The following is a 16,641-nucleotide window of genomic DNA, read 5'->3' as shown; positions in this document are numbered from 1 at the left end:
CTGCCCAGTTACCCCTCCTCTCCCCGGCTCTACCCTGGAGCCATTGACAATGGCAGAGGGAGGGCAGGGCGGGGAAGTGAGCCTGTGCCAGCCCCTCTCTCCACTCCCTGCGACAGGTGTCTGAGGCCTCACCTTCCCAGTTGGGGGGGGGAGGAGAGACACTTGCAACACTTTGAGTTGGATGATGGACTAAAACTTTTATATCTGACTAGACTTTCTTTTTTTATTTAATAGATTTTCTTTTTAATGTAGCATATCTAAACACAGAATCCTTCTAAGCGGGATCTATTCAGAAAAGTATAAGATGAAATTAGTTATGAAGAGAATCGAAGAGTTGGTTTATAACTTGCTGAGGATCTAGGTCGGCGTTGTCCAAGAGAATGTTCTATGATGATGGAGATGCCCTATTTCTGCTCAATCCAATTGCACAGGTACACAGATCTGTGCTGTTGAGCACACGGGGAGCTAGTGGTGCCGGTCTAGATGGTGAAGTTATCATGTCTTAGATTAATACAAAAAACTACTGAAGGACACTAAAACTAAAGCTTCTAAAAGGACAGGTATTCAGCCAATAAAGCTCTCCCTTCCCACACATACATACACTTTTTTGGACTTTTTCCTTTTTTTTAAGATTTGTTTATTTATTTTAGAGAAAGAGAGCAGAGGGGCAGGCCAGAGGGAGAGACAGAACTCTCAAGCAGACTCTCTACTGAGCTCGGAGCCTGATGTGAGGCTCAGTCTCATGACCTTGAGATCATGACCTGAACCAAAATCAAGAGTCAGATGCTTATGCAACTGACCCACCCAGGCACCCCTTTTTTAAGACTTTTTGATACTTGAAAATGAGACTGCTCATTAACTGGCGACAAACCAGAAAACCGCCCAAGATGTCCTCCAGCCACGAGGCAGGGGCATCTAAAGAAGTGGGTGTGAACACACTGGTGGGAAGAGGACGCGTATTTTCTAGTCGAATCCTTACTGGATCCAGTTTGTCCTCCAAACCAAGGAGCATCACATGACAATTAAGGAGTCTAGGCTCCTTAGTTACATGAGCTTGTGCAAATAACTCCTCTCTGGGCCTCAGTTTCCCTATCTGTAAAATGGGAATAACATGACCTGCTCTGACTACCTCAAATGAGTCAAGGTGAAAGACAGCCTCTCATGAACCTGTGCCTACAACTCTGAATCATGGTAACACAGTCTGGCACTGTTTACTCATATAAAACAAACCAACAAACAAACAAACAAAAACAAACTGGTGTGGTTTTGTTAAAAAAAAAACAAACAGCAGCTCCATAAATGTGTTACACCGCAGTCCCTCCAAGTTCTTGGCAGACACGTTTGCAGACACATATTTGTAATGCAATCAGGAGCACTTTTGCACAACCACTCCTCCCAGGCTGTACTTCCATAACTTTCCAAGGGGATCTGGGGCAGGACAAGGAGTAAAAGATTCAAGGAGGGAAGATACTGGGCGTTCCTCGGTCTCAGAGGAAGGCCCTTCCAAGTTGCCTGGTCAACTCTATTCCCAGGTACTTCTACAGCTCTGTCCTCTCCCCTCTTTCGGGTGTCTGCCCAAAGCTGTCCCTTCCATAAAGCCTCCCCCGGTCTGCACAAAAGAGCCTATTTCTTTTTCTCCACAGCACTTACTATCTCACGGACTGAGTCTTTATTCGTTTAAATTTCTCCCTCCACTTGCCAGAATTCAAGCTCCATGAGATCAAGGAGTTGGTCTTGCCACTGCTTTACTCCCCAACATCTAGCAAGGGTCTGCTGTATAGTAAAAGCTTAATTTACTGAATTAATGAATGACTTCACATCATCTTGACAACTTACGAAATTCCAAGATAAATGGAAATAGTGTGAATTAACAGATTCAAAAATGCCCGGAATCACTTTGGGAGCTTTTAAAAGTCATTTTATGAGGGATTTATTAAAATCAGTTGTGTTTTTGAATTTCTATGTGATGCCCCCAAAATTTTTTCCCGTACGGTTGACACGAGGTAGGGCAACAGTATGTTTATCGGTGCCTCTTGTTGCAAAAATGCAACACAAATAATATTTCAATGTTCAAATGCTTCCTTTCTTCATTGAGCTGGGTCCTAGTGAAACTGAAATGCAGAGAGGTACCCAATAAAATTCATTCTGGAATAAAATCTTAGTTATTAAATGGGCTCTGCTCTGAATGGAATAGAATAAATTCTCCCAGAGGGGAAATTATTCTTTGGGTTGCAATAACAGCAGCCAGAGCAATATATAACCCCAGGGGCCAGATGAAAGTGCCAAGGGCTGAAAGTTTCCCACCCCTGCTCAGTAGACTCTGTGTTAGGGTACCCCACCCTGCTCACACATACCTACATAATTGGTAGTGCGGAGCTGTGCCCACACCGCTTCAAAACACCAACAATCAAGCCCAAATCCTTGTTCCTCCTGACCCAATTCAAAATTAATGTTTGGGGAATGGGAGAGCATGTGTGTGTGTCTGTGTGTGTGTGCAACTCGTGTGTTATTTCACTTTGATAGTTTGCTTTGGCAGACCGCTCCCAGCTTGCAACGTTTTGACAGATTGAAGGCTACCAGGCCTTTGGCAAACAAATCACATACTCCCCTCCAAGCAGTGGGGGAAGCCACATTCCTACCAAGAATTTCCGATTCACCTTGCAGTAGAAACGACCCAACATCTCACACCAGAACACACAGGGGAAAAAAAAATGCCATCTCCCCAGTATTGTTCTAGATTTTAAACACTCCATCATTTCATTTCCTCCTGTAGAAAATAACGCTCATTGAAATTTGGTGCAAGATTTACATCATGGAACTGGGACTCCGCTCTGGGCTTCTGAATTTGCCTCGGTCAACCCCCTCAACCCCTTCCCCCATCCCACCCATTCTCAACTCCAGGGAGGGTGGACCATGTCACAGCCACCGTGTACCTGGCATCACCTCAATGAACGAAACACCACTTGAGCATATCAAGTCACAAAACCATGAAAACAGAAAAAGAAAAAAACCAAAACCAAAACCTTACTTCTTTTCCTCTTCAGTGACTATAACCCAAGGGATATTTGGGGAGCAACCTGGAAACTCATAAAATTATACTGACCTTACCAAAAGAGAGCCAAATGCTCCAGAGATGAAAAGGCTTTGCACAGAGGGCCCGTCACCATGTTCAGCTCAACCCCTGCCTTCCTCTGACAGCAGTTAAGAGTAGAGGCCGCAGGAGAGGGAGGTAGGCTACAAATGACTTTGGACAATGAGGACTGGAGGGTTTACCACGGATCTCAATGCTTACCGGTATAATTTCATTGAATCTCCACAACCATCCTACCAGACGCTCTTATTATACCCACTCTGCAGGTGGGGAAATTGAGGCACAGAGAGGCGAAGTCATTTATCAACAGCCTCGCACACCTACTAAGTGGCAAAGGCTGATTGCCATGCCAGCAGTCATCCCCGTGGCCTGGACCCCCCAACCACCGTGCTCCTGGGCCTCATTAACACAACACCCCTTTAAACCAAGCATTTGCATTTCATCACATTGATTTTCCTCTTCAGTCTTCGGAGGCTGTGGCTTCACACATCTGTTTTACTTTCTCCTTGCAAAAATAATCAGAAAGTAAGTACATGTGATAAAACCTAGTTTATCCAGCCTCACTAGAGAACATTCTAAATTTTAAAATAATTGAAACTAACCATTTCAATCCCAAGATTTAAAAAAAAAAAAATGCATTCTATTTATTTTCCTGCTTTCTTCTACAGAGCATGCTGAGCTTAAGTCCCCTTTTTTAGATGGCCCAGACCCCCTCACCCGCCCCCCCATGAATCTCAAACCATCTGTAGAACACAAGGTGGTAGCGTCAGAGCAAAGCAGGTTGAAAGCACAGCTGCCGGGGGGTTTCGGAATCCACTTGGCCCTCTGCTGTCTCCTCCCTGCTGTCCCACATCGATGAGCCTGTGTCCTCTGAACTCGGCTCCCTTCGGGTCGGCCTTGGCCTCAGAACCAACCTGGAGCCGAAGCAAGACCAGCAGGCTCGGGGAAAGGGTATGCCTGGTTTTCATGGGGTGAATGTTTCTGACCTGGAGCCTGGATTTACAAACACCTAGTCTATGCATCTTGGCTTTTATTGCAGTCAGTTGTGTTATCTTGACCAGGCCCTCTGGAAAAGTGAGGTGTCTATCATGGCTCAGCTTTTTTTTTTTTCTTTCATGGCTCAGCTTTTTAAGACATAACACCCTTTGGTAAATTCCCCTACTTCGACAGTGGATTTCTCAAGGAAATGGTTTCTGATCCATATTTGCAGCTGGCAGGCAGTCGACATTGCCCTGGTCCCACCTTGGGGCCAATAAATAGCTGATGGATCCAAGAATGGAAGGATGGAATGAAGTGAGTGAGAGAGAAGAACCAGGGGGAGGGAGGAAGGGTCGCTGGTGAAAGAGATGCAAAGTGCTGCTGTCAGCCACACTCCAGCGATGAAGTGTTTTCTAAGTGCATCCTGGAATTCTCTGGGGGGGAAATAAAAGAACTGGCAAAAGGAAGGCAGTTCTAAAAAGAGGATTTCCACAGGTTGGCAGTTATGGATTCTAGCCCCTGGCCAGGGGAAGTGGGGAGGTGGGGGCCAGTGTGACCCTGAGGCCAATCAATCCACTTGGGTCATAAGGAATTGGTAGCTGGCAGCCCAGTGATCACACCTTGACTCTATTGAATCCTTTTTGGTACAGAATGTTCTAGGAAACCCTACAGTCAAGTACTGAGTGATGAGGACATGGTCCAGGTGCAGGGCTGTGCCAGGCATAAAGAAAAATCAATACTGTCTGAATGCCTGCCATCATTTTATAGGTAGCAGTTTGCCAAGGCAGCCCTCCAAAAAACGATTTTATTTCCTCCTAGCCTCTCCGCCTACCATTCGGATGGCTCTCCTACCAGGCTTCCCATAAAAGATTCCAGCAGGTTCTTCCCCGGTACCCTCGTGGCTTTCTGCTCCCACCAGAAGAGTGGTGTTCCTGCAGAACCAACCATGTTCCCAAACCTGTTGATGCCAGTTGCTTTGAAAGTACATACAAACATCCACACAGTACACAAACCCACGCAACAGAGCACAAAAAGAAAGAGTAGTTGTTGTTTTTTTTCTACAAAAATGAAGCTGAATGCTTTGGAAAGACCCAATAAAGGCAAGTAGCCAAGAAGGAAAAAAAAAAAATACTGCTGGCAAATTAGGTGTGGATGAGACAACTGTAAATGATTAGGGGCAAAAATAATAAAAATCGAGAGGCATCTGAACTCGGGTTGCTTTGCAAATGTCTTTACATTCTCACTCCACATTAAGGAAACTCAAATGGAAACCTTAGATAATGCTTATGGGTGCGGTCTGTGCAAGAAGGACAATCAGGGCTCCATGCTCAAAGAAAAGTCCTTGGCCCCACATCAAAAAATAGTGAATGAAGGTACATGTGTTTTAAGTTAAAAATAAACTGTTAAAGGTGTGTGTGTATCATTTGTAGGATTTTCTGCTTCAACCTGCTTTTGTAATTAGCTAACAATCCTCGTCAGGAAAGAAACATTTTCTACTTGCTTCTACACCAAAGAAAATTATTAACTTATTCAATATTCAACAGATATTTATTAAGCATCAACTGGCTGGCGGTTTAGATGAGGGCTACACAAAGTCTCTCCAGCTGTATTAGCACCATACAGCTTAACACCAATAATCAAACCTGGCCCCTTCTCCTCTTTTGCCTCTCCCTCCTCCTCCCCCCTCCTTCCCTTCTCCCCCACTTCTTTCACTCTCCTCCCCCTCTCCCTCCTCCTCCCCCTTCCTCCCCTTTCCATCCTCCCCCTTCCTCCCCTTTCCATCCTCCCCCTTCCTCCCCTTTCCATCCTCCCCCTCCACCCCTGTCCTCTCCTTCCTCCTCTCCCTCCTCCCCTTTCCATCCTCCCCTCCTCCCCGTCCTTCCTCCTCTCCCTCCTCCCCTTTCCATCTGCCCCCTCCTCCCTCTCCCACCCTTCCCCTTCCCTTTCTCCCCCTCCCCCTTTCACCCTCCCCCTCCCTCTCCTCTTCCTCCTTTCTCCTTCCTCCTCTTTCTTGTCTTCTTCCTTCCCCTATTTCCCCCTCCTCTGCCCCATTTCTTGGTCACTGGCACAGGGACACAGATTGAGCCCACAATCCTTCCCAATTACCTCATAGTCTTTGATCCCTGAGGGGGGGTCTCTGTTTTCACTGATCATACCACAAACACCACTATTTGGGGCACCCTCATACAAACACATCTTCTCAACCCACTTCTTTTTTTCCTTTCTGTATTCAGGATCCTTTTCAGTCGGCCCCCAAACAGCCCCCTTTCTCCTTCTCATTTCCTCAGTCACTTCCGCTTGTATTTCTAAGTGAAGCAGCTGACAGGCGTTCCAGCAATATTACTTTACTGACACGTATGTCACGGCAAAGAAAATCCTTAGGTTTCTGAAGGCTAAAACCAGACACTTGACCTGGGGCCATCAACCTGTAAGCCCCTTAAAATGATCCAGAACCCTACTTCATAAGATCTATAAAAATCACCATCTACCTCTGTAATCTCTCTAATTACATCTGCATTTCTTCAAAATAAGGGCCACCTTATTCAAAATAAGGATCACCCAGTCAACACGACTTCCTGCCAATTTAACCACTTGTCTGGCATCTCCAACTGTTTTGTTTTCCTCTGTGTTTTCGTTTCACGCGTAAGGGCCGTCCACTGTGCTGAAGGAGGGGCACCTATTGCTGGGTACAAAATGAGCCCCTGACCAAGCAGACCAGCTCGAGAGAGATTTTTTTCAGCTGGCCACGGTAGGTGGTCATCCCCACTTGTTACACTGATTTGGCCAGAAAACTGTGTTTGCTTCCCCTCAATCACTGAACAAACACATAAAGCTGTACCCGTAGCATATAAAAATATGGGTGTACCCTTTGGAGCAAGACTTTAAGAAATCTATGTATATTTGCTTCACTTACTATCTTTCCCTCATTAAGTTGTAACAGGTGACAAAGACTCCCTAATGTACCCTCAACCAACCCTTTGGTCCAGATGGATTTTCCCTGCCCTGAATTTTGCATGGCATTCCGGTTTGTCCAATGTTCAATGAGAACTCCCTAATGAACTCCATCGAGAGTTAAAATTGTAGTGTTTTTTTTTTTTTTTTCTGCTACTGGGTTTAACAGTGATTCTTTTTATTATTGCAGACTTTGAGCAGGCCAGAGATACTCTTACTATGTTAATACTCAGGGCTTCTCTGTCTTTTTCAATGAGGGAGAAGCTGGCTTTCTGTTTCTTTGTGGCTTGGCAAAAACTGGGGAGGGATTTTTAAAACAAAATCTCTGCCTATCAGAATTGTGAATCCCCTTAAACGGTTTTTCCTCTCAGGGATTTTCTTGGCAGCTAACTTCTAATCTTGACCTGTTTTCTCTATAGGTAGAGAAATCCTCCAGCTTTTCCAATTGATCTTTATGCATTTGGTTGCCTTGATAAATATTAAAAAGCCCTTAATATTTGTGTGTGTGTGTGTGATCTACCAATGTTACCAAAGACATCTCACTCTTAAAGTAAACACAGCCCTTCCCCTAAGAACATTTTCTAAAGCATTAAGACAAAAGTCTCTAGTTCTTGGTTGTTTCTTTTTTTCTTTTTTTTTTTTTTTCAAATTAAAATAGATTTACAAGACCCTAGAAACAGAATGCAAAATGGTTTACAAGTACCTGGCTTATGAAGGGGGCCTCATGGAAAGCTCCAGCTGAGCCTTCACAAAGAATCGCCAATCCTCAGAGCTCACATTTGCTCTCTCCAGGTCCTTACAGCAGAAGTCTTGAAGAAATATCCTGTGCATAGCCCTGTTCTAACAGCCCCTTTGGAAAGACTCTAACGCTGAAGGTCTGGCAAGACTTCCAAAGGTCCATCCCAAGGGTGGCAAGGCCACATCCAGCTTTCAACTACTCCCACCCTGCTAATTTCTAACCTGTGGCAATTTCTCCAAGATAATGTACAACCTGGAGGTGAAGCCACCAGATTTCTCTCAAAGGGAGATGGCTTCCAACCACCAATCAGGTCATCAGGAGAGGTTAAATGTTTTTGCAGGGGCATCAATTAAAATTCCAAAATTCTTTGCAAAAGAAAAAAAAAACTTTGCAAAAGGCAGTTCTCCTAAGTAATGGCCTTCCTGTGTGGCCTGAGTGGCCACATTTTTGAGGATCCTCAGTCCTGGTAGAGGCATTTCTGCTGGTGGCCAGACTTACACCTGCCTACCATATTAGGTCATCTGCTGTATTTTCAATCCAGTTCAATATGTGACCATGATCACTTCTCTGTTCCCCACTGGGTCCTGGTGTGCAGATATGCTGTGGGTCTGAAGTGATCCATGGCCCAACTGCATGTGTCACTCCCCTATGGTTATACAGCAGTATACCGGGGCTTCTACAAACAGGATGCAGAGCTCATGTCTTGAAATATCTTTTAAACTATTTTTCAGGGGATTCCCAGGTGGCTCAGTGGTTTAGCCACTGCCTTTGGCCTAGGGCAGGATCCTGGAGTCCTGGGATCAAGTCCCACATCAGGCTCCCTGCATGGAGCCTGCTTCTCCCTCTGCCTCTCTCTCATGAATAAATAAATAAAATCTTTAAAAATAAATAAATAAATACATAAATACATAAATAAATAAATAAACTCTTTTCCAAACTACGTTTAAAAATACAAACATACTGATTTGGATTAGTTACCAAATATTAACCCTGAATAGATCTGGGCTGCCCTGTGAAAAGCTGGGTTTTACAAAAGCCTCAGAAGGGAGTTTTTCCTGCCTTCTCAGACTCTTTGTGACACGCTCGTGAATGACATTAATGAAGAAGGTTGTAGCTCTACATGGGTCTATGGATTTCAGGCCTGCACATGTCAGTTCATGTAAAATTATACAAGCAACTACAGACTAAAGCTCACACACACACACACACACACACACATACACACTACACTCAATTAAATGTCAGGCGTTGGCCTGAGAGCATCTGCCTGGCAAATGCTCTAGCCCTCTAGTTGGGCAATCACACGTGGCACCACCATAATAACATATTATAGACCATTTTATTTTTTATTGTAAGTTCTAAGCATTCGGGGCTAATGTACAATTATGAAAGAAAAAAAAAGCACAAGATATCCTTGTGACTCAACTTTTAAACAGAAAGTTCTTCCTTCCGCACTTTCTAGATTCTGAGTTGATTTATTTAAAGAGTCTCTTGAGATTTGCAAGACGAACTTCCTTGAGGAACTGCAATTGCTTACCTGTGGGGATCAAGATTCTCCTAATACTACGGAGCTAAGATAAGTGCAGAGTAATCCAGATGCTGAGGCTGACGTACGAGCTATCATCCATACACCCTGATTTCAAATTTTGGTGTTTATCAAGACAGACCCATTGATCTCATAATGTGTAAATGTTACAGATTCAACCTTAGGAGGTTAATTGATCTTAATAAAATACTTCCATTGCCATTTTGTATATTGAGATCTTACATAGCATTTGGATGGAAAATTTTTTAAGAGAGTCTATCATCAGCTTAAAGAAATGTGTGAAAACAGCCTTCACGACATGGAAGACAGTTCCAGAGTACCCAGCTCTCTTCCCGACCCTGTACGGAAGGAATGTGGCATCCACGAGTTAGCCACAGGGTTTTCTTATGCACAGGTTAAGGTCAAGATGTTTTGAGCAGAAGGAACCACAGAGGTCACTTTTAAAGCACAACAGATCAACGAAGTCCAAATCTATAGTGATGCAGCCAGAGGACAAAACCTCTTTTAAGTTCTTCAGATAATTCCAGTGTGGAGCCATGATAAACATCCACGGATCCAGGAATGTTTTTACTTAAATAAAGATGAAAATCTGAATCCTAGTGGTCTCCCAGGAAAGAGTACATAGAGCATGGGGTAGAAGTCAAGCCATTTGGATCTAGGTCCGAGGGCCTAGATCTTCCCACAGTACACAGCTCCCTAGGCCTCGGCGGCCCTTGTGAATAGCAAACCTACTACACATATGTACAGAGTATATCAAAGATATTGCATTTCCTCAAGGCTAGTTACTATGGGACTAAATAGTAAAATGCAAATAGCAAATTTCCTATTTTCTTGTTTCTTTTTTAAAAGGCTTTCCACTTACCTAAGAGACCCCATGAAATGAGAAACCATGATGCTGGATGTCCCGGAAGAAGCAAGGGCTCCTCTGAGATGTTACCAATTTTCTGCAGATGGGAGTGGTGTCCAACTCCTGCAGAAGGAATAACAAGACTATTGTCAGCATCATTTGCTCAGGAAGGTCCTACAGCCTAAGTGGGCCGATGAAACCAGAAGCAAGCAAATGGAAGATATGATAACAAAAATGCCACCATCCAGTTATGGTTATAAGACATCCCAATTGAAACCCGATTATGTATGCACATGAGGTAACAAACTTATGGGACAAACAAACACAGGGATTGATCCATAAAAGATGTTCAATAAATTACTATTCATATAATTATCTCAGAGTCCGGTTAATCTCAGAGCTGGCATTAGGCAAAAGATTGTACTGGAAAGGCTGGAAATGGAATGTTCTGATTCCATTTGTTAAAGGCTAAAGTGACCACAGGAAAGTCGTTTCACCTGTGTGTGTCTTGGTTTCCCCAACTGTACCATAGAGGCAAAAATACTGCCTAACAATAAAAAGAAATGCTACAGTGTGATGAACCTTGAAAATATCATCCTAAGTGAAAGAAGCCAGCCACAAGAGGCGACATATTGCATGATTCCATTTATAGGAAATGGTCAGAATAAGCAAATTTATAGAGAAAAAATACGGTAGTGGTTGCCAGGGTCAGGAAGGTGGGGAGGGGCTAACGAGAGGCACAAGGTTTCCTCCCGGGGTGACAAAAATGTTCTCCAATTACACTGTGGTGATGGCTGCACAATCCTGTGAATGGATTAAAAATCATGTAATTGTAGATGTTAAGTCAGTAAAGGGTATGCCATGTGAATTATATCTCAATGAAACTGTTTAAAAATACAGCCTAAAGAAGGGCCACAAGGGGTGGGGAATCGGTGAGCGGACACATGCACTGTGCTCGGCCCAGGGCCTGGCACCAGGCGACATCCCTCCCCAAGGAGCTCTGCTGATACTGATGCAAGAAGATGTCAAGCGACACTTCAAATGTGTTATCACAGGAAAAACAGGAGGGTGAGACCCGTCACCGACAAATACCTCTTTACCCAGAAGCCCTTACTAAACAGAACATCTGACCACTGTCAGATGAGTAACAGTTTCGAAGGTAAAATTATAAACAGCATCAGAAAGCCTGGGACGGGAGGTTTGGCTGGAATGTAATAGAACTTGCGAAGAAAACCCATGGCCCAGCCTCCCCTCCTCCTGCACCTCCTTTCAGGGAAAGACAAATAAAGGAAGTGAGATTTCAAGGCGTGCCCAGGGGTCCTCTCCAATAAAACCAGTTTTCCAAAATCATTGGTTTCCACAGTCTTCCCAGGACTTTGGATTCCCTTCTTACTAGAAAGGGGGTGGGGTGAGGATGGGGAGATAAATTATAAGGACTTAAGACGGTTATGAGAATCAGAACATTCCATTTCCAGGGGAAAATAATCAAGATTTTAAAAGTTACCACCAGCCCTTTCTGGGGGCTATTAAGAAAGGAAAGCCTCTTAACTGTAATCACCCCTAATTAGCCATCAGCAACTCATGGAATTACTCATGGCACCGAAGACCCTCAAATTCTTGGGTCTCTGCCAGAGTTACACTGAGATCCACCAGGCAGACAGCCAGCGAGCGTAAACTGGAACAGTTAAAACTCCTCTGAATCCAAGGCATGGTCTTGGCCGGGCAGTGGGTATATGTGAAGAGAGGACCTACCTTGGGAGTAGGACAAAAATCTTTGCCTAGCTCCTAATAATAATCAACTAATTAATACTTATGTACCTATTATGAGAGTCGAGAGAAGGATGAGTCAGGGCAGGGTTTTGCTTTATAATCTAGCTTTGGTAGATAAGATTCAGGGACATGGAATCGCCTGAGAAAAGGCTAGTGCTATCTAGAAAAACATAAGGTAAGTAAGTAGTGTTATGCAGAGACCCTAAGCACAAATCAAGCTAGTTCAAGAGAAGACTCACTGTAGAGGGCTGGTCAGACATCAGCAAGGAAGAGGGGACATAATAAAATCAGCCTTTAGTCTACACTGGTTTCAAATGAACAATCCAGAGCAGCTGGTGTAAGCAGACGCATTGTAACCGGTACGGCCTAGGTCTGCCAACAACATCCTCATTTATTAGCCAGCTGGCCTTTGGCATCACCCCTTTTGTCTCTCAATTTCCTCATCTGTAAAGTGAGGATACTGTTTGGAACTACCCATAGGGCTGTTGCATGAAGTGTTTACTAAGACTGGGTGAACTGGGTACTGGACACACACACACACACACACACACACACACCCAGCACCGCAGGCAGGGTCGCTGCCCTCCAGGAACTTAAGAGTCTAGATGCTGGACGACTATATGCTTTAAACAAACTGGAACATAAGTAAGTATAAAATTAAAATTGTGCTAATAAGCACCATGAGAGGAAGTCCAAGGTGCCTAACACAGTATATGGGGCAGTGACCAGAGGAGGGCCCCTCAGAGGAAGTGGCCTTTATGCTGGGGCTTGAAGGGGGCAAGCAGGTGGGGGCCGGGGCGGAGGGGACATCACGGGAGGAGGGAACCGGGCGTGGGAGCAGGTGGGAGGAAGAAGGCGGCCGTGCAGACTGCTTAGAGGTAAGAGCCCCAGAATACGGTCAATGAATGGCTGAGGGCGTGAAGGAAAGAGAAGTGCCAGGGATGACTCCCTCCGGATTTCTGGAGGACGGAAGTAGCAAAACGAGGTGCCAACAGAGCCTTTCTGGTGTTGTCAGGAAAGGAAGGGCAAGGTTGAGGAAAGGAGGTGTGTTGCAAAGCAGCGGCTTCCAAATCTGATAAGAGGTCAACCAGAGAAATATCTTAAATCATCAAAACAATTTGAAAATAGATTTACAGCCACTGCTAAGAACCATGGACCCCCCATCTTCTATGTGTATTTTGCTTTCAGACACTTGCTGATAATAGAATGAAGCCATGATTAGCGTGTTATTTTAAAATAGGGTTTCTTTCGGGCGCCTGGGTGGCTCGGCGGTTGAGCATCTGCCTTTGGCTCGGGGCGTCACCCCGGGGTCCTGGGATCGAGTCTCAAGTCGGGCTCCCCACAGGGAGCGTGCTTCTCCCTCTGCCTGTGTTTCTGCCTCTCTCTGTGTCTCTCATGAATAAATAAATAAAAACTTTTTAAAAATAGGGTTTCTTTCATATTTATCTTTTTATTTTATTTTATTTTATTTTGAGAGAGAGTGAGGAGTGGGGGGGCAGCAGGAGAGAGAGAGCAAACCCCAAGCAGACTCCACATCCAGCACAAAGCCCAATGCGGGGCTCCATCTCGTGATGCCTGAGATCATGACCTGAGCTGAAATTGAGAGTCAGATGCTTTACCAACTGAGCCACTCAGGTACCCCAATCTCATCCTTTTAAAATTTATATTTTGGGTGTTTGCTTTATGTGGTCATATCACACATTGGTTAAAAAAGGATAACCAAATGGTACGTGGGAGTTATACGAGGTCAACATTTTTTTTCTGATGCAGTAGGCAATCAAAAAAATTTTTGGAGGCCACTAGTGTAAAAGGTTTTTTGACCAACTTCTTTTCCTTTTTTTTTAAAGATTTTATTTATTTATTCATGAGAGACACAGAGACAGAGAGAGAGGCAGAGACACGGGCAAAGGGTGAAGCAGGCTCCATGCAGGGAGCCCGACGTGGGACTCGATTCTGGGTCTCCAGGATCACAACCTGGGCCGAAGGCAGCGCTAAACCGCTGAGCCACCCGGGGACCCACCCCCCTCCCCCAACTTCTTAATCAGATTTGATTCACTACTTTTATCTCATGATACGGTTGATAAGCTTATTCTGGCAGAGACAGGAGCAGCTCTGTCATTTCCTAGCGTTCACCTGTGCTTCCATGATCACTTTTGTGTGAAATCAGTTCTACTTTTCAGACTCTGGGTCACAACCCCTTACTCAGTCATAAAATCAATTTGGTGGGTCATATCCTGTACTTTAAAAAAAATATGTATTTATTTATTTGGGGGGGGGGGCAGAGGGAGAGAGAGAATCTCAAGCAGGTTCCCCACCAAATGGGAAGCCCGATACGGAGCTCGATCTCACAACCCTGAGATCAGGACCCGAACCGAAATCAAGAGTCTGAGGTTTAACCGATGAGCCACCGAGGTACCCTGCTACCTGCACTTTTTAAAATGAAATAGAAAAGAATGAAAGAGCAGAGACGCGCCCTGGCGTCCATCGCACACGGGGAGGCTAACCATGGCTCGCTGTGGCCCGTGGACTATTTAAATGCCGTTGCTCGGAAAGACCAGAAGGCACGGCAGGGTTCTAACTGATCAGAGGGAACAAAATCATGAACATGAGACAAGAGTCACATTATCCAAGCCCCCAAAAAGCCGCACTATGAGAATTTTGAGGAGATGGCCAAGAAAGAGCCATTGTAGGTTCTGGAGCAGGGAAGTTTGAGGAAAGTGAGGTTTCCTGAAAATTCACTGGGCAGCACCGTGCCGGGCTGGTGAGCTGCGTAAATGTGCCGTCTGTGGAGCCGATTCTGCTTTCTGAGGTTTGCTTCTGTAGACCTGTAACTTTTCTTGACAGTGATCAAAAATTCCAACAATCTCATTTCTCTTAGAACAGGTGGGCCCTGGAGGATAAAGGCCCGACCCCTCTCTTCTCTCCACAGAAATCCTGCAGGAAGGCCAAACCGTCGCCGGATTCAGGTCAGGCTAAAGTCATGGTCCTCACACGCCGGGAGGAAGTGCAGGGGCTTCCAGGGCTCAGCATGGTGGAGGCAGAGGAGCCATGACAGGCCTAACCCAGGGCAAAAACTGCCTCCCAACCCCAGAAGATGCCCCTGTGCCCTGGACAATGGCACTAGTCTGCAGCCCCTGACCCACAGGCCCACCTCTGGGCACCTTTCCTGCCACTTTTCCTCATGGCCTGACCAGAACTCCTGGAAAAACCAACCCAATTACTATGGACCCCAGAAGAGGAGGACCTGCTCAGCCTCTCGCATGTGGGCTCCGAGAGGCCAACCCCAAGGCCGCAGCCCAAATGCAGGTGCCAGTTCTCCCTCTGGGCCTTCCCCTCACACTTAGGCTTCTCCCTCCAGAACTCCCATGATGTGAACCAACCACCAGACACACAAGAGCCCGACCCCCTGGAGCACTGGAAGGGACTCACTGCAAGAATGAGGACCAGAGAGTCCAGGAGGCACTTCCAGACCCAAATCAGCATCATAACACATGGTCGGGGCAAGTGTCAGAACCCCCATCCGCCCCACCCCACCCCCCCGAAGGCCCTGCTAGAACAAGAGCGTCGGCACTGGGCCTACATTCCTCCCCATCCAGCCTTTACCAACATCACCAACACCTTTTCCTGCTCCGCCACTATTTCTACCAACTTTGTCCTCACAGAACTGTGGCTGGCCCTCTGCAGCGCCCCCTATCTGGCATTCCAGTTGTCTGTGGACAAAAAAGATACTGGAACGCAGGTTCCCAACAGCAGGGTCCAACCCATAACTGTCTTCCATCATCAGTCACGTGGAAGAAGAGAAGGAAGCAGTTTTTACTAAGCACCTGATATGGGACATGAGTCATGCTGTTTAATCCTCACAGCAAACCCGAGACCACACAGTGGGTAGAAGGTAGGCCTGGGACTTGAAAACGGATCACCAACAGCAGAGCTGGTCCACTCTATTAGACTCTCTGGCTCCCACGTAGCAGGGATTCATGCTTAGCTAGACATTTAGTAAATGAATGAATGAATGGATGGATGGATGGACGGACGGACGGATGCTCTCCTAAGGGGTTGGGTGTGCCTCGAGGATTTGCTGGCAGTGAAACATTTCAGGACATGATTGTTTATTGTGCATGAACATCGCCTAGAACAAAGGGAGCCAAGATGAGCCATTTAATGATCTATTATTTCAGATACTAATAATTGCAAGGCCGAGGATGCTAGCAAATGTCTACTGAGTGGCTACCATGTGCCAATTGGCATTCTCTATGCTTGATACACATTTTATCCACACAACAGCCTCTTGAAGGCGGTACCACTGGGAAATGGAGTACAGAGAAGTTAGGTCGCTTTTCCAAGCCACCCAGCTAGTAGGTGGGGGAGTTAGGATTCAAATCCAAGCACCCTGATCACAGACTTTATGCACTACATCGTCATCTGACACTGCCCTCTACCCGCACCCGGACAGGGCTGACTTAAATGATCGGAACAGAGACATCACACCTCTGATTTCTCTCTGCTCCTGCTGATGGTTGGTCAGCGGCTGCAGACTGCCCTAGAACCAGAAGGAAGGCGCTGACCCTCCACAGAGCGGCCCACCCTCCCAAGCCCTCTGGTAGCTGTCATCATGCCCCACGGCCCTTGCAGGAAACCCAGCCCCAGGCAGCAGGGTATTCAGGGCTGGGGCCCAAGGAGCCCTAGGCCAGGTCACATTTCCAACCTCTTCCAGCTGG

General features: G+C 45.8%; 1 protein-coding gene across 3 annotated transcripts in view; it reads right to left on the bottom strand.

Moving 5' to 3' along the window:
• Positions 1 to 16,641, bottom strand: part of THSD4 (thrombospondin type 1 domain containing 4) — a 577,007-nt gene that overhangs the window by 543,590 nt on the left and 16,776 nt on the right. For all 3 annotated transcript variants that reach the window (XM_072739053.1, XM_072739054.1, XM_072739055.1), the window contains exon 2: positions 10,169 to 10,276. In XM_072739053.1, coding sequence (XP_072595154.1) covers positions 10,169 to 10,276 — 108 coding nt within the window. The remainder of the gene's footprint in view (positions 1 to 10,168; positions 10,277 to 16,641) is intronic.

Source organism: Vulpes vulpes, chromosome 15, assembly GCF_048418805.1.
Source record: "Vulpes vulpes isolate BD-2025 chromosome 15, VulVul3, whole genome shotgun sequence".
NCBI classification, from domain to species: domain Eukaryota; kingdom Metazoa; phylum Chordata; class Mammalia; order Carnivora; family Canidae; genus Vulpes; species Vulpes vulpes.
Note: the sequence above shows the minus strand (reverse complement) of the source record. Positions and strands in the feature narration are given on the sequence as shown.